Below are 19253 nucleotides of genomic sequence, written 5' to 3'. Positions count from 1 at the left end.
CCGGCAGCAGCATCATCTGCACTGATGGGTGCAGCATCACGGATCCCTTTTGCCCTTTTGTATAATATACATCGTCGCATGTGTTATAATAAATGTTTACTGTGTATACTGTATCTGTCAATACCCTATATGTCACTATCTAGATCTATCTATCTGTCTGTCTGTCTATGGGAGAGAGAAAACAATGGTGGGCTTTATTTATAATAAAGCCACCTTATATTTAGCTAAACTTTATTATTGTTTATTCTGTAGGCTATAATGTGTCACACATTTCACCTATTTTGTATCACTGTGTAGCATACTGTATTTGACCAATGAAACCTTGAACTTAACTTAGGGGTATTACATTCATTGTGTATTTGAATATGTTAGAGGAGTGGCTAGCCTATATTACATATGGTTCAGCACAGGATACACTTACTCAGCATCAGTAATTGACACTGCCTATTGTGTGTGATACACCTCATTGCCCTGAATAAGAACCAACATGGGTGTCTTCTATTGCATACTTGGCACTGGACATGCAGTGACCCCAAAGGTTGTTTGTGAACACTTAATAATAACTTGATGTATTGATCATGTAGAATGGTTGCAACAACCTTTTACAAGCTGGACCGGCATCTAGTGGCTAAATTTCCTTTAGCTCAAACAGTAGAATAAGGTGCTGGGTTTAAATCCTAGAAACTGCATGAACTGAAAAATGTACACCTTGTGTGCAATGTAAGTTGTAAAAGAGTTGTAAAAATGCATAAATAAATAAATAAAGTGTCCAAATCCTTTTTGTCTTAATTTTATACAGTTTTATATCAATTTAAAACCATTTTGTGAAATGTTTTGCTTGAGAAATATGACTGCCATCATTTTTTGCAAATGTAACTTGGTTTATTATTGTATGTATTTCAATGACTTAGAAGGAATGACTTTTGCAACCACTATATATGCAGTTTATTTTGGTGTGCATTTAGCAGAGAATTAAAAATTTATGAAAATGAAAGAGCTTTTCAATTTTCAGTCTATTAATTTGCAACAGATGCAAAGTCTCACTTGGACAATAGGCACATAGGTAATAACATTTATAACCTTTAAACAGACAAAGCAAACAGCATCACCCTCCCTCTCTAAAGCACATTGGCAAAGACATTAAATGCTTTATGCAGACAGAGAAAGCAATCCACAATTTTAGGAGTGAAATTGAAAGCAGATTGTCTTGCAGTGATAGTAACATGGCAGGAGACCATCACAAGCCCGCCAGAATGTCCAAGTCCATAGAAATGTGTCAGAGAACGTCTGTATGATCTTGTTCTCTGCAAGCAGTGATAATCTAATGGACTTTTCAACGCTGGTAATGTAGAAGTTTCTCACGTGGTGCACAGGGGCAGGAAGGATAGTGTCATTGAAATGGATAATACGTCAAGAATAAAATAAACAGCTTATATTATCCATATAGGTCCTTCCTCTGCGTGCATTTCCAATTCTCTTCAGTAGAAATGCATGACAGTCCTTCCGCACTCAGTCACATTTCCGGATGAGGCCTTGATCAGCAGGTTGATCATCAAAACTGGCCGTTCCGCGTGCGCGCGTACCAGCCCAAACACGCGCAGATTCCCACGAGCGTCACGGTCGCGCCCAACAGTAAAGCCAGCGCATCTCCTCCGTCAAACGCCTCGGCGGTCTGGACAAGCGCCAGGAGGAAAAGCCAGAGCACCATGTGTGTGTGTTGGTCTTTGGGAGCCATGTTGTTGTTGGTCTGCTGCGAGGAGAGATTGGGAGCAAGCGCAACTGCAATGACGACGCGTCAGGTGATCTCGCTGCATTTCCTGATTTTACGAACCCTACCCCTACTATGGGAAAGGTTTGGTTATTAATATTGATAAGCTACGACGAGCCGTTGGAAAGTAACGACGCAACGTCAAGCGTCATTTAAATGTTTTTACAATTGGATGGCAACGTCTGCAGTGTTGCCAACTATTTTCAAAGGAAAGTAGCTAACGCCTTCCCTAAAAGTCGCTAAATGTCGCTAGATGACGTCATACGTCAACTAATAACGTCATCGCGTCGTACTTGCGTTCTGTCAGCCTAGTGCGTTTTCTCTCTATTTAATATAATATAGCCGAATGTCAAATAAAGCTGTTCTCATTTCCTATTTTTTTTTGTTGTCCATTTATGTTGCATAACAAAACGTGAAAGTAATGTTAAAGGTTTTGTTCACACAAAAAATTATATTCTGTCATCATTTACTCATCCTCAAGTTGTTCCAAATCTGTATGAATTTCTTTCTTCTGCTGAAAACAATAGAAGATATTTTGAAGAACATGGGTAACCAAACAGTTGATGGACCCCGACGACTTCTATAGTAGGAAAAAAAAAAAATCCTATGGAAGTCAATGGGGCCCAACTGTCTGGTTACCAACATTCTTCAAAATATATTCTTTTGTGTTCCGCAGAAGAAGAAAAAAATTCATATGGGTTTGGAACTTGAGGGTGAGTAAATGATGACAAAATGTTCATGTTTGGGTGAACTATTCCTTTAACCATGGACCTTATTTTGCTCGTAACAGAAAAATGCCATTATAAAAATCGATAAGAAAATCTCAAGGGAATCAATAGCAAGTTATACCTCTGGAGTTTGCCTATAGATGGATGCCATGACTGAACAGCTGTATAGGTTTAGTCTTTCATCGTTTAATTAACTAACAGCAAGAAAACAATTTGTGTAGTCCTGGTTATGTAATATGGGAATTAGCTTTTGAATTGAATACAATTTTGAATTGAACTTTGGAAATGGACATTGGATATAAAAGGTTCCTATAAGGAGGGCCTTGAAAATAATAATAGGCATATGAAATTCAGATAAAAAAAATCACAGATTATACATAACTGCTTAATGTGACGCCATTAATGCAGACCCAGAACCAAAGATAAATTGCCCATGGGTGCATTTTAAGCTGGTTAGATCTGTCAGAACTGTTAACCTCGTGTCAGTTAACAAAATACATGGGTGATTATGCAACCCAATTAAACCCAAACAACTCACCTATATGTTTTTATTCACATAGTTTATAAAATCAAATAATATTTTAATCGAAAGACAAAGGGGATTGAGAAAAACATTTCCAGCAAGAAAATCTTGAACACAATGATGAATAAATTAAGAAGTCACATTTCTGAACTTTGTTAAACTAACCAAAAGAAATCAGATCTAAATAACACCAGACATTATTTCATAACAGCGGAGCTAGAATTTATTAAAATTCCGTGCTAGTGCATGAAAACATTTCCATCAAAGATTTCACACTGTGCTGATTAAAATAAAATGAACCTGAGTTTTTTTTGTTGTTTGCTCAGAGACTGGTTTAGGTTCTGTGAATTCTGAAAAGGTTTCAGCTTAGAGATACCTCTTAGTTTGATGGTTTCACATTACATGTAGTTTTCGGTTGATTTTAAGGCCCCCATGTCAGTGGATGTAACCAGAACAATAATATCTAAGTTTGTCTTTAGTGTTCATATTGAGTTCATTTGGTGTTTTTGTTATTTCTGACAGCCCTTGTTGTAGGTGAATGTGTGTGTGTGTGTGCTTGTGGTTTTTAGAAACCTCTTGAGAACATCATTCTTTATCACACTGACAGCAGGTGAGAGACTGAAAAGTAAAAATTAAGATAAATTATCAAGCCATCAAATGTCCTCAGTAATGATTCATTTTGATTGGTAGGTCTCCCTTGACAATTTATAGTCGTAGATAAAAAGAGCGTCACTCCATGTCAAATTTCTGTCTACCTTTGTGTACTTAATGCCATGAATGATAGCTTATGTTTTTCATTCCAAATATGTCTGAAAATGACATCTCTCAGGGATCTTGCCAGCTCTGACTGCAGCGCTGTCCAAAAAAACAAATCTGCTCCAGTCTTCTGTTTCCACTACTGATGCTTCTTTTTAGCCCATGCCACAGATTAATTGGCGTATGTCATGGTGGGGTCTTAGCACTTTTGCATCTCGCTATCTGCGTGCCGCTCAGATCTATGTCATTTAATTAGAGCACACCTGCCAAACTAAAAAGTATTGACCTTGTAAGCCTGCCATGGTGCTTGTACGACCTTGTCTTCCTCCCACCGACTCGTTTCCCTTCCCTCCCACATGCTGGCTCAGAGATTATCACCTGGTTTGAAATGCGAGCTCTCTGCTAAAGCATTCATTTAGATGCAGGACACATATACGGCAGGAGATGAATGGCACTGTCCTGACCTGCTAAAAAAACAACATTTTTTCGACATTTGCCGATTTGAGCACTGATCGATGACCAGGGCCTCTACATGGCGCTCAAAGCCGGGTGGGATGGTAGGGTTATGGAGAACTCGATGATAAAGACACGTGGGTGGTATATAAGAAGATGGAGAACAGCATCCAAAAAACAACTTGTATAGGTTGGCGACTAGCAATACTGGTCTTTTTTTTTTAGTTGACAGTATGATCTTATATCACTGTACGAGATCATTTTGTTTGCCATTATATATTGCAATATATTTATATTAGAAAAAAAACATTTGTTATAAAAATGTATAAAAAATTGAATTCTCATACTGTGATATAAGGGCATTTATATTTAGATAGATTTTTGATCGATTTTTACAGTAAAAATGATGTCCGGAGGGGATATTGTTTTTTAATGACCCTACAAGTTTGATTAAACCAGCAAAATATGAGGGAAAATATTTAATTTATATATATACTCTGTGTGTATATATAAAAAGTAAAAAAAGGCATAGAAATAAAGAAAGCTCACAGGAAAAAAACACACATTGACTCTTACTATTTTATTATTTCTCTCTTGTTTTTGTGTGTGTTCATAGTTTCTTTGCCTGGACAATTTTGTCTGCACAATTTAGCCATATTTAGCCATAATAGCCATTTGCACACTTGTGACACATGAATTGAATTGTTCGACAATCATAAACTACTTTATGCTTTGGTATGATGTATACCAACATCATTTTGTTCGACGTACTATAGGTATAATTAGTTTAATATATTTGTTTAGTTGTATTTCAGTTCTTTTCAGTTTTAGGCTACATTTATCCGACAATGATGTACTAAAAATGGAAAAGCTTTTCCTTCGAATTACATTGGTGTCAATGTTGTCAAAACGATCCCCGTTTACACAGATCTGCAAAAAAGCATGCCGTTATGCATGCCAGGCCAGTAGATGGCAATGTCACTTTGTTAAGAAACACTACACGCCTATAAATTGAACACGTAATAAAGTATGTGCGTGATGTCACCATTTTCACAAATTCACATTTTGTAGTTTATATGGAGATGATGATGGTATCGTCTTCAAAAGTTTGCATTTTCAGGTGACCGAACCGCCGTTGTCGTGTAAATGAACGCCAAAAAATGCATAAGAAGTTTTCGTTTTTTAGTTGAAAATGGTGTCGTGTAAACGGCCCCTTAGTAAACGTGCGGTCGTCCACTTACACAACAGACCAAAGCATCTGTACTGGAATAGAACAAAACACTCTTGATTAATTGTGCACTGAAATAGGTTTCTTAGTAGAGATAAGATTTGGAAACGAAGACTTGGTACATCCATAATGAATTCCTTTGAGGAGACATGACGAATGGATTGTCCTGTGGCTTTTGTGCTAATGTTCTGGATGTTAAATACTTAACAGAGCTCAGATGCTGGCAGAGACGAAGGGCGAATGGTCTCATGACTCATGGCCGGACAACTGAAAGAGGGACACTGTGAAATGACTTCAAGGTAAGTTTCTCCCACAAAGCATCTGGATGTGTTCTCCATATTTATCTCCTCCGTTTTATGGTGAATATGCTAAGCATATGCTAAGCAGCTAGTGTTTGCACACAAAATCTGAGAGTTGTGGGCCAATAATCATGAAATCAATTCATCTTAGAGTCGTTTGATTGCCTTTTAATCCAATTATACATCTGAGTTTCTTTTTTCTCCATATTGCTCCATCTCAAAGTGAAGGAAGCTCACTGCCCTAGTTTCAATCTGGTGCGCTGTCAAATCTTAATGGATTTTATGATCAATGGTTTTGAGACCAAACCGCTTTATTTTCTTGTTTTGTTTGTGTTCTGTCTGGTGTTTTTTTTTTTTTTTTTACAAAGATAAATTGCACAGAAGTGATTGCGCTCCTTTTCGTCCACCGCTTCTGAATTCACCCCTCGAGTGCAGGCCTCCATCTAAGAAACCAAAATCCCAAACCATTTCATGGCCCAGTGCCTGGGTGGTTACAGCGGGACCTTTTTGCCTCTCAAAGGCTAACCTGTGTGATCGCTCAGGCAAAACATCTTACATCTTCATTTTCTATATGCATTGTATTGTACTGTACAGTGTAGCCATGCAAATTTAATGTTGTGTCATTTTTAAGGATCCTACAGTAAGGATCCTAAGTATATCAAAACTAATAAAAAATTCTTTATTGGCATTGATGGTTCCATGAAAACATCCATAAAACCTTTCCAGCTTCTTTACAGTGCGGAAAAAGGTTCTTAAAATGTTCTTCACACTAAGAAAAATGATTTTTAAGAGCTGTTCACTGAAAGGTTCTTTGGCAAACCAAAAATGGTTCTTCTATGGCATTCCCTGCCACTTTTGTAACCTTTATTTTGTACCCAAATCCACATTTTTGCAGAAGCCATGGCTTTCTCCTTATTTGGAAACTTAATCTGTCAGAATGGCTTTTGCAGATTATCCAGATTATGTCTGAATACCATATTTCTAGCAGCACTAGAAAATGGTTTGTTTTCTTCTTGAGTGTTTTTCGTTTGGTTGGCGAGTAGGATGAAACAAAATACTTTTTTATGTCATGAAATTCCAAGAATGTTTCTTCTCAAACATATGGAGATCATTTGGGAATTTTTTATTTAATTTTATACATTATTTTCACATTATTTACAATTACCCTTTTTATTTGTTTGATCATCAGTGTTCTTTCGATTATTGTCTTACGTTGTACATATTGTACACTTTTTCATTGTATGCTTGAAATAAAAGAAATAAATAAAAAATACATTATTACAGATTTTTTTTACTATACAATATTTTTTGGTTAACACTAATTTTACAGAAAGTACTTAGTACCCCCTGAGGCCCTTGGATGTCGTGGGCCCCAGTTTGAAAAGAAGTACAGAGTGCGGCGCGAGACAAGTTTTGAATTTCTGATATTTGAATTACTGATGTGCGCGGGAAGCGGGAGAAAGAAATTACTCGTTGGCTCCTGCAAAATATAATTATCTAAAAATAACAGCACTCAGAAGTCTGTAACTGGAGATCTGAAGTGTCATGTGTGTGGAAATTTGAAAAAATAGCCTAAAGACTGGAATTAGACAGAATCTAACCGGACAGGGACTACAAAAATTCCACGTAAACCTCTTCCTACGGGCTTTTGCAGACGGGAAAGGGACACAATATAGCATATTTTTGGCGAGAGCAGTGGAGAATCTTGCAGGAGCGTGCGGGAGGAGTATTGAAAAATCCATCCCGTGCAGAACTCTAGTCCAAAAGTCTGAAACCACTAGTTAAAATTGTGTTTTTTCTAATTTAATACAGTTTTTTTTTTAAATAAACAATTTCAGAATGTCTCAGTAAGCATTTTGTCCCTCTTTAGCACGAATGACTCACACAATTTCACATCATTTCTTTCTTTTTTTTAACCTTTTCTGAACCTTTCAGTTTATGTCCAGGTTTAAATGCAAAAAGATTTTCAATGTGTCCTTTGCACCCTTATGTAAATACTTCCGAACTGCTTTTTAGCTCTCTTACTAATGCCCACAAACAAAATATAGTGCTATGCACAAATTGCTTGATAAAATGAGCAGGTAAAAACAGTCATCAAATTGTTAACATTAATGCTTTCCTCATGGAGTGATTGCATGGAGTGTATTTCTGCTAAGAGGAGTTTTTTCAGGGTAAAGAGACGGCAACATTTCAGTGGTTTCACTGTTTCCATGGTGATGCAGACTTCAGCCTCGCTTTCGCTGTTGTCATGAAGCTCTCTGCCCTCGCTCGGGGTTCACAGTCCACATGAAAGCATCAGGAGAGGATTCTTGGCAGTTTCCAAGAGGGATGTCAACAGACTAATAATTGGGCCATCAAGCCCTCAGTGAACGTGCACGCTGACTGTTTCCTCAAAGCCGATTTCATCAAGCATTCTCTTTGTCAGAGGTTTTCTCCACAGTGACAGTTGCAAACTGTCAAAAAACTTTGTTAGATGCCAACACCTCTTGTGGCAACTTCTGATAGTAGTATCATCTGTTTAATCATTTTAGCTTTATTAAGCCTTTTTTTGTGCACAGTTGACATTAATTTAGTCAGTCTTTCAGATTTCTGGCATAGAGAAGGTATAAATGCTATACGGCGTCTCTGTCATGCCAGTCAGCACGCTTGCTTTCTGTCCGCTGTGCATGTGAATAAACGATCGCTGTTCGATGTGAGATGTCGTTTTCAGTGATTTCCTGTTTGTGTATGCTATGCTGTCTCTGTGTGTTGTTTAAAAGTGTAAACGCACCATATACATGGTGACAAGATGTGTTCCTGTAGCTCAAATAGTGGAGAATAGCACTAGCAACAGCAGGTTATGGTTATGGGTTTGACTCAGGGTATCCATGAACTGATAATGCATGACTTGAATGCAATTTGACCTCTATCACTGCTATTTTAAACCAGTCTAAGCTGGTTTGCTGGTCTGTTGACAGGTTTCAGACAGATTCTTGGCATTTTGTAGCTGGGAAAATAGCAAAAACTGCCAAAAATCACCTTCACCAGGGTAGGAGACCATTTTAAAAAGCTAAAACTAGCAAATTTCTATCTAAAACCAGTCTAAGCTGGTTTGCTGGTCTTCCAGGCTTGTCTGTTGACTGGTTTTAGAGAAAATGTGGTACTTTGTAGCTCGTAAACCAACTAAAACGGAAGAAAAGCAGCTTGACCAGGCTAAGATACCATCTTTTTTCACTGGTATGTACTGTAGAAACCAATCTAGATGCATGTTTAACCATAATTGACTGCTACATGCCCATCTCGGTGCTTAAACCAGAATGCATTTCCATGTTAGTTAGACCAGCCTTCACCAGAAGATGAAGTTGATCGACCATTGCTGTTCTGGTTTGAACAAGATATTCTGTTCATTCAGCAGTCCAGCAGGGAGCAATGCATGCTGGGGATGCAACATATGCTGGTGATTTTTCACTGGTCTTTTTTTGTAGGGGTTGTGCAGGCTCTGTCGAAAGTGGCAGCAAGCCCACAATTACAAATGCGTTGTCCATCATAATCGTAGCGCCATCCCAGAATTCCCTCCGCGGCCCGGTCCACAGGACCTCTGCTGCTTTCCTTCCATGAATCATGTCCAAGTGCGTGGTAAACAACCTATTAAGTGACCTATTTGTCCGTGGCCAGTTCTGCTAGCTCACTCACGGCAATTACTTTGGCTGAACGTCTGCGGTGGAGCACTTCAGAATGCTTCGCTTTCAAATCGATGAACGCCCCCTCCCCCCCTCCTCGAGAAAAGCACAGGCACTCTACTGTAATATTAAGATTACATGGAGTGGTCCAAGACTGTATACTGTGAATGTATAGCAGATTCATTGGCTTTGGTTCAAATAGCAAAATCCATTTCACTTGGCTACATGCAGTTTTGATCAGGAAACTCCGTCAGGGTTTGACATCTACATTCCTGCTTCGAGATATGGCATGGAGTCCATAGCAGGTGTTATTTTAGATGAAGTTTGATGGATACTGGCGGTCAGGTGTCACACGGTGGAAGTATCTCATGAATGCAACGAGAGCTGCGCAACCGCATACGTGTCACTTCCATTTAGTTATGAAGATCGTAGTTGTACATTTCCAACAATTGAGCCGTCAGCGCCTGCCAATCAGGGGAAATGAACGACACTGCTGATTGCACTGCTGGTAATTACAGAGTGCAGCGAAAGCTCTGCTGTGTCAGAGAGGTGGGTTATTTTTAACCATGCATTTCTCCTGTATTCCAGGAAGGACTTACAGGTAAAGATGGCTCAGAGTACTGAGGCAATCATTATCCTTCACTGGGGGAGCTTTTTAAAAATGACATAAATATGGTCAAAGGTATGTTTTTGTCGGCCGAGAGAGTTTCATAGCAAATTACTCCATTCCTGCTTCTGTGTGTGAAACTGGGGCTCATTGTGTCCATAGCTATCTGTTTGCAATGCTTTTAGAGACCTTGTGAAATCAAAGTTATTGAGTTTATTGGGATTTAGTCCATGTCTGTTAGCTTTAAATCCATTAACATGTTAGTATACTGCTAAAGTTGACTAAATGTTGCTGTCTTTCTCTTCCAGAAAGATAAAAATATGTACTGATGGACAAAAAGAAAACAAAAAATATAGGGAGATAATGGGGTGATGGGATGAAGAAATGCCACATCAGAGAGACTCATTTTGAAATACCAGGTGAATGTCTTTGGATTTTTAGTCGTCTGCTTTAATAACCACGTCCTTCTGGGAAGATGAAAGGTGAAAAAGAAACCAAAAAATCACTTTCCTGTGCCTCTAACGTCACCAGACAGAATTGCAAAAAGTACTGTTTTCAAACAGGTTTCCTGCTCGAATAGGGGAATATATTTGAACATTGAAGAAATTAACCATCTCTTGGGCCTGAATGTCCGGAGTAATGGGCGCGCTGAAAGTCAGGTTGTGAAAGCTGCGTGTTAGGGTGTAGGGTAGGGTTAGGGTTTAGTATTCGATGTAGCGTTGTGTACCTTTCGCCACGCCCCCTACCTTTTGGTACGTCGATTTCTCCGACCTGCAGCTATCCCTGTCTCGTTTTTGAGTGTTGAACTGTTCAAACATGTTTACCACTAGACAACTGTTGATTTTCTCTGTAAATATTTTTGAAAAAATATTCTTTTTGGCAGATATGTATAAAGTGGTGAGTCAGTTATAGCACCACATGGGTTGCTGATTAATTGATGACTCAGGCCGATCTCCATAGCTCTCAGTCCAAGGAAATATGGTCCATTGTGTGCCACTTCGTTTATATGACAGCAAGATTTATTCTCATCAGTTAGTCACTTTTAATAGAGCTTGAAGTACATTTCTCTTTGTAGTCATCAGAACAACCACCGCATGTGTTGCAGTGACTAGAAAGTCAACATGAAATCCAAATTCACCCTATTAACTTTCTTAATTGTGCATGGTTCGTATGGAATGCCCACTTTTCAATATTCAATAGATTTGCAAGGGATTTTGAATATTCTGTTTCACTCATAAGTAGAATTGCGTTGTGAGTGTCATTTCATGTTGGCTTTAATAAAGGTAAAAGACATGCACACAAGAGATGCTGCAAGCCTTTGTTTTCCCTCTGGAGAGACGTTCAGTTTTATTGGAGTGAACATTTTAGACGATAATTAATCTCTTTGCTTTTCATACCATAACACCTTTCAGCGTGTTGTAACTCTTGGTGTCATCCGCACAGCAAGAAATTGTGGTTACAAGTCACTCTAATGCAATTAGCACATCTTTTTTTAGCCGTAATTTGATGTTTGGATGCCCTATGAATGTAAACTTCCCTGACTTGGCTTCCTTTACTTAAGTGAGTGTAGAAAAGGCTGTTTCCATTGGCTTTCTTCCCAAGGTTTTCAGATCTTTTTTAATGCCTCTGCCCTTTGCACAACACATTATTAACATTACATCGCAATTAAAAGATATCTCTCAGAGTCACTCTGCATATCACACGCACATGTCTAAAGAAGACAGCTTTCGAGAACTATGTGCCATTTAGATTGGGATCTTCTATGAAATCCCTCTTAGAATCCCTCTCCAGTCATGCGCTGTAAGTGAGGTACTTCTTAAATGCATAAAACATCTCTGCCCATTAAAACCGTGATTCTTCCACTAGCAATTTTGTCTAAGAGGTCTAAATACAATTTGAATGAAATGATGGTACCATCTAGAGCTCATTTACATGCTAAAAGTGCTTTATAGAAACTTCAGTGGAGATTTTTCATGATAATCTCAAAGTTTATAACATCTGCCCCTAAAAATAACTTTTCCTGTGTGAATTATGGTGGTTTAATGGTTCTGCTTTAACTCCATTTCTTTCTTTTTTGGCAGACAAATCCCATTTAAAAAAATATATCAAAAGCTCCATGGAGAAATAATTTCAATTGAGACCAATTAAATATATATAGGCATATATATAATATATATTTTTAATAATCTTTTAAAAGTTTTTTTTTTACAGGCTAGGGCATTACCAGATGGTTGTTAGGGTGTTGCTAAGTGACTGCTATTGTGTTCTGGGTGGTTGTTTGGTCATTGATCAGGTGTTCTGGGTGGTTGCTAGGGAGTTGCTAGGTAGTTGCTTGGGTGGTCTGGGTGGTTCTAAAGGGGGTCGCACACCGGACGAGAAGCTCAGCGCCGCGTCGCGCAGCGCCACATCTTTTAAATTCGAACACATTATTCTCTATGAGTGTACACACACCGGCGGTGCCATTCGGCGTCTGTCCGCGGCGCCCTACGGCTCAGGACCTTGTTCAAAACCCTGCCGCGCCACAGAGCGCCATTTGCATAGTTTTATAGTAAATGTACATTTATTTGTCTCAAATCGTCGGTAATGTACATGGCTTCACCCTGTGCTGTTTTCACTCGGGTTAGCTAAACGCTAGCTAAATAAATACTATTGTATCATGTGACATATTTGCCTAGACAACGGATAACGTTACAACAAAATAACAGACTTAATGTGATAGACACTTTTACTTGATTAATGTTCAAACATCAGCTATTATTCAATTAAAATAAAAAAAAAATCAAGTTAAAACTCACATCGTGCAGCTCTTCTACCAGGAGTTGATTCAAAATTGAGCTCGCTCGAATAGAATGTGCGGTCCGGTGTGCGATACCTGGAGTTGTCCTAGACGTGGCACGGCGCGGCGCTGCGCTTCTCGTCCGGTGTGCGACCCCCTTAAGGGGTTTCTTACTGGCCCAAGTTACAAAAGTCCATGCTTAAATTTGTATGACATTCTGTTCTCTAGAGAGATAGTGTAAATAATTTAGATATGTACGTTTATGGGATTTTTCCCCCACCAGTTTTATCATCTGCCGGGTTAAAGTGGCAAGTTTGATTGCTAACTTATCACATGAGGAGTTTCCCAGCTTTGTAATTATCCACATGCATATGTGGGACTCTGCCATTGCATGATGGCACTGCATGTATATGGAAACACATCTGGTTGTCTTTGATTTTGCTATGTCACATGAGGACACGGAAGAGGGATTAATCCCTTTGGATTTAATATTTTAATTTTGGCCACCTCATAAGGAGATGTCTTTAGTGTCTAATTTACCCGAGCGAAGAAGAAAAACCTATCCTCTAATTGATTTTTATGACGTGCCCCGATTTGTATGTCTACAGAGCCGGTGTCCAGCAGATATGTTTGCAATGCTGAGAATTATCAGACTGGTACGGATGAATTACAGCGGCGGCCTGTTTGTCATTCCCTGGCTTAATCTATAAAAACATGATTATGTACACAAGGCTTACATAGATTTCCCCCAACGTTGTCATTGATTACACTTCAACTCCAAAGCTTTCTCCTGTAGGTCATTTTGTGTACACATATTTCAAATGTTAATTCTGAATGTAATGCTAGCATGTTTGAGCCAGTGGACACTTTGCAGAGAGTAGGCAGAAGCACACATTTTAAAGGGATACTCCACCCAAAACTGAAAATTCTGTCATCATTTACTCACCCTCAAGTTGTTGCAAACCTGTATGAGTTTCTTTCTTCTGCTGAACACAAAGGAAGATATTTTGAAGAACGATTGGAACTTTGGCACCATTGACTTCCATAGTATTTTTTTTTCTACTATGGAAGTCAATGATGCCAAACAACTGTTTGGTTCCAATCGTTCTACAAAATATCTTCCTTTGTGTTCAGCAGAAGAAAGAAACTCATACAGGTTTGCAACAACTTGAGGGTGAGTAAACGATGACAGAATTTTCATTTTTGGGTGGAGTATCCCTTTAAGCTTTTAAAAAGATTTTGTCAAAGAGAAAAAGACCAGATGCACCACAGCAGTGATAAGCGCTAAGATGACACAACCTTGAGTCACGTGTCCAAACCCATGTGCCCTCTCTTTTTGTCACAAGGAAAGAACATGTACATAACAGCGGAGTACACCAAAAGAACATTTGATGTGTTAAGTGGAAGGAAGCAATCTCAGGATTACGTAAGGTTGTTGAGGTACTGAGAACAATCCCCCATTGTCCTCTTTCGCCAAGGACGTGAAATGACATGTTCATTCACAATCAATAGAGGTGAAAAATGATTCTAGAAAGATGTTCCTGAGGACAAACATCTCACAGTTTCCTAAGATGCGCTACTGATTTTTACATAGTAACCTCTTGATGTGCAGCAGGAACCAAAAGCCTGTTTTACGTAGGGCTAGAGCAAATAAAACCATTCTTTTCTGATCCTAAAGGAGTGTGTTTTTGTCAAGTTCAAGTTGAGATATGCTTCATGTACCTGTATGTGTCAACCCTGTGTCCTAAAATTGTATTTCTTTGACATGAGCCAATTGTTTACATACAATCCTTCTGACAAAACTACATAAACATAAACCAACCTACACTCTAAAAAATGCTGGGTTGTTTTAACCCAATTTTAGGTCAAATATGGACAAACCCGAACGTTGGGTTAAAATTTGAATTAAAAAATTAACCCAACGGCTGGGTTTGTCCACATTTGACCCAAAGTTGGGTTGAAACCAGTGTAAGATGGTTTGGTGGTCTTAGCTGGTTTAAGTTGGGCTGACCAAAAACTCTTCTAAAACCAGCCAAGGGTCCAGCTTGACCGGGCTCAGAGACCACCAAACCAGCTTAGGCTCATTTAATTTATTTATAAAATGAATGTTGGTGGCATGACTCTGATTACTTTTGTAAGACTTTGATGTGAAATATTTCAGTCCATATGGAGATCTAGAGACTTTCGATTGGAAATGTCTCATTGCTACAGTATCTAGGAGAAACATTTGAGATATTAAAAAGATGTCCTTTTTGATTTGTCTCCCCTAAAAAGTTCAAACTAGCTATTTTCCATTCAGTTTTTAACCAACTTTTGTAAGAAATCAGCTGACTGTGCCATAATTCCATGGGGTCGATATCTGATGCTGTTTATTCTTTCTGCTGGTAAGAGATGCAGATCGTTTGCATGCATTATCACTGCTCCATAACAGACCAGTACCCCACTGGGCCAAAGAGTCCGATTAATGAAGCGGACACCCACCAAACTGCGAAGCGATGCACACAGACACACACACACACACACACACACACACTGGAGTCTCTAAACAAAAGGAATATTAGTGTTGACTCAGTAAGAAGGATTTTGTCTGTTTGTGTGATGCTCTTTCAATTCAAACATTTTCTGGAGAAAATGTATGGCATTTTCCTGTGCAAAATCCACCGCCACAATGCCTTACATAGGGTGTTTCAATTTGTTTCTTTGAGGTTGCTAAGGTGTTCTGAGGGGTTGCTAGGTGGTCGCGTACTAGCCCAAGTCTCTAAATATGGTTCAGGTCCCTCATTCATTGTATGAAAATTGCAAGTTGATTTGTATAGAAAATTAATGCCCCCCCCCCCCCCCCCCCCTCAATAAGCCTCACAATTTGAGGCATTGTGTTCGTGAAGAAAACTGTGTGCTCCCTAGGTTTAACAAAGTGATATTCATGTATTTTCAATGAAGATAATGTACTGTACCTTGGTCATTTATAAGCATTTGTATTATTACTGTTTCTATTTCAAATTTCTATTTCAATAACCCATCCTCACCAATACAAAATGGTTTAGCTAAATTTGCCTCTCATTTTGATAAGCCGAAGGCACGGCTGAGATCTTGCGTACGCATGGATTATCTCTACATTTCCAAAGGGAACAGAGATTATCCCTCTCAAGAACTACATTTACTCAATAGCTTTGACCAAAAGGCTCCCTTTTGGGTATTTGTAGCTTTTTATTAGTGGTGCTTGCCAAGGCAAACATCACGATTGCTATTGCTCATATTTAGGGTTAGAGCTAAGCCCAACTGAATCTGAATATTTATATTTCACTATAGTGGGTGAAAAAGAAATGTATGCCTGAATTCACATCCGATGGACACTTTACTATCCCATAAAGTCATGCGAAAGGATTCGTGAATGGCAGTTTAGCGACAACTTGTTCTCAAGCCATTTCTTGGTTGTCTTTGCAATTTGGGCAGGAACATTGTCTTGTTGAAAAATAACATCTGATCATTCCTCTTTAGGTAACAACTTTTCATTTGTGGGAAGCATACCATTCTGCAATATTCTCCTGTACTCTAAAGAATTAAATGATGTTTCACAGTGAAGTAGATCACCAATACCAGGCTCCCCACACAATGACACCTCTTCCTCCATGCTTCACTGTGGTAGAGATACATTTATTATTATATTTCTCACCAGATTTTCTAAGACACCGTCTGGAGCATCACCGTACTCGTGTTTCATTGTGATTCATCACTCCACACACTTCACACAACTTCCCATATTCTGCCAAAAACGTCATTCTATCTTTGATGTTTTTCTGAGATAGCAATGGCTTTTTGAGTGCATTTGCTTCGATTTTGCTAGTTTCCTAGACAATTAAAAGCTTAGCGCTTTGCCATTCTGGGCTTGGTCCATTTTTTCCTCCAGGAGTGTATAGATCATAATTTTTTAACAATCAATTCAAAAGAAGTACCTATTTAGAGAGTATGCAATTTTGGATCAAAGTTTGCTATGATGGATAAAAAAAAATGGCTTGTTGTTATTTTCAGCTGTCGCACCATAAAACTGGCAAAAACTTTCAATTTCACATAGAGTTAGAAATGGCAACTTTAGACCACCCAGAACACACTAGCAACCCACCTAGCAATGAGGAAAGCACCTTTCACATTTTCTTCAGAGGATTAGAGGAAACGGTTTCGGTCAGATCCGAACGCATTTTGAACTTCATATGCTGTAGATCTTATATGAAGGCACACAGAGGGTTATGAGCTGTTCCAGTCACGTTTATTAGCTGTTTGACATTCAGACAGAGGGGACGGAGACAAGGGAGAAGGGGTAGCCTTGGAAACCCTTCGTATCGCCACACGTGTGAGCTTCCATTGGTGGAGTCCTGTCCTGATGTGTTCGGGTGTCTCGGAGCGCCTGATGACTATTCCTTGTGTCTGTGCATGACGAAGGACATCCCTCTTCTCTCTCTCTCTCTCTCTCCCCCCTTTCTCTTTCTCTTCCTCTTGCTCCCAGAAGACACTTTGTGCCTGTTTAAGCAGGAATCCTTTCCCTCGCTGTGAAATGAGGCCAGGTCCATTTCTGACATCTCAAACGAATACAGAGCGAATTAAATTTCACACACATCAAACACAAACCAATCCGTCTTCATGGCAAATCTGGTCATGTGTTAATGTTGGTCATTTTGGTAATGACTGAAAGCCTGTGTTTCCCCTGATCAGGTTGGTTGGTAACGTCGACACCAACCTGATTTTGCCTAGCTTGATGCACTCCTGGTATCACATGAGGAGTTTCCCAGCTTTGTAATTATCCACATGCATATGTGGGACTCTGCCATTGCATGATGGCACTGCATGTATATGGAAACACATCTGGTTGTCTACATGTAGCATGCATATTTTGTGTGCGTCAATGTAAAACACTGTAATGCTACAGAGAGCTGAAGACTAATTGATTTTGTTGTTTGCCAGGACTCGGCTAACCTCTACAGGCGGCACAGAGCCAAGAAAAACCTGTTTTGTCCTCCCAAACACAAGCAGACCAAACCAAATGGGAATTATTCAAATGCAAACAGTATCCATATTTACAAATCAAGCAGAATTTGTCTTGGGCAGGCTGGCATGTTTCATCTGTTTTTTTTTTTTTTCCTTTTCTTCTTTTTTCTATGCTACAGCTGAAATGCATGGCTGTTTTTAGATGCCTATATTGATTCAATGCAAAGACAGTCGCTATGGCAACCTATCAGGTCTGGAAGGGAGCTTTTCCGCCCCCTCGTACTTTTATGCCAGGCATAGGCCATGGAGTCGTGATGTGTGATGGCTCCTATAGCTCTCTGACAGCTGTGAAAACCACCAGATTTGACGACTTCCATCTCTGCCATCATTACCTGCCCATATGGAGTCTAGTGACCCATTTCACTTAAGAAAAGCACAAATGGCCTGAGGTGCACTTGTGCTGGCGTGTGTGACTGAGTGTAAGTAAGTGTTTCTATGCAGAAAGAGACCACATACTGTAGCTCTGTTCCAAAGCTTGCTGTACATCCAGGAATCACAGGTGCGCACCTGATGGAAATGCGTATAGGTAGTAAAGTTGTCTTGCCTTAAGGTGTGGTGATATAATTTTTCAGCACCTTTGTCAATAGTGTAGCAATGTATGAAGCATAGAAGTCACTTTTCAAACCAAGCAGCTTTCGGTTGGTCAACGTGGGGAATTTGCACAACCAATCTGTGTGAGGAAATCTTTCACCCTAAAGCGAAATTCTTTATTGTGTGGATTGCTATTGAAATAACTCGATTTAGCCCAAGAAAATTTGCTGAACAATGGTAAATGTGATGGCACCTTTATGCTGTAATACTTGATTTTGATTGGTCAATGTTGCAGTTTGCCGTTAATTGTATTTGCATATGTTTGTTTGTACCGAAAACTGCATAATTTACTATTGTTTCGGGTATTTTTATGTCCATTTTTTTTTATTATTGATAAACAAAAGGTCCTGATCACCCTCTCTCCGTTTTTTACAATGAAAGTAATTTTGGGGAAAGTAGTTTTATTTATAAAAAATAATGGCAGTATTTCATGTGTCCTTTCCAGAGATTCCCAGAAGAATGCATTGTGATGAACAGAAGAGATTGTGTCATGTATATTAGAATATCAGGTCGTTAGCTTAGCAAAATGCTAATGTCAGATTCTGTTGGAATTATTTTTGAGTTCTTGTGCCCTTTAAGTATGACCAAAAACAGAGTTGCAGCCCTTGAGAACATCTTAAAGCAGCCATTTTTGAGATTACATTTTCATTAGCATGCTCCATTACATGTGTTGTCTATGTATGGAGTACACAGACAGCTTAAGGTTTAGAATAAAGATATTCCCTCACTTGGAAAACATTGAAATAACTTCCAAACCTGATCAGGCTGATATGTTGGCTGGTTTTAAAGCCAACCAGCTAAACACCTTAGAGTGGTACAATATAT

General features: G+C 39.0%; 1 protein-coding gene across 1 annotated transcript; it reads right to left on the bottom strand.

The window, feature by feature from the left end:
* Positions 1 to 859: 859 nt before the first annotated feature.
* LOC130079999 (small integral membrane protein 30-like) lies at positions 860 to 1783 on the bottom strand. Its single transcript, XM_056245267.1, has one exon. The coding sequence runs from the start codon at positions 1733 to 1735 to the stop codon at positions 1553 to 1555; it is 183 nt and encodes a 60-aa protein (XP_056101242.1). The 5' UTR covers positions 1736 to 1783; the 3' UTR covers positions 860 to 1552.
* Positions 1784 to 19253: the final 17470 nt, after the last annotated feature.

This window comes from Rhinichthys klamathensis, unplaced genomic scaffold (genome assembly GCF_029890125.1).
Source record: "Rhinichthys klamathensis goyatoka isolate OS25496 unplaced genomic scaffold, OSU_Roscu_1.1 h1tg000029l_1, whole genome shotgun sequence".
In the NCBI taxonomy this organism is placed as follows: Eukaryota; Metazoa; Chordata; class Actinopteri; order Cypriniformes; family Leuciscidae; genus Rhinichthys; species Rhinichthys klamathensis.
The sequence above is the reverse complement of the archived record's forward strand: the minus strand, read 5'-3'. Positions and strand labels throughout refer to the sequence as shown.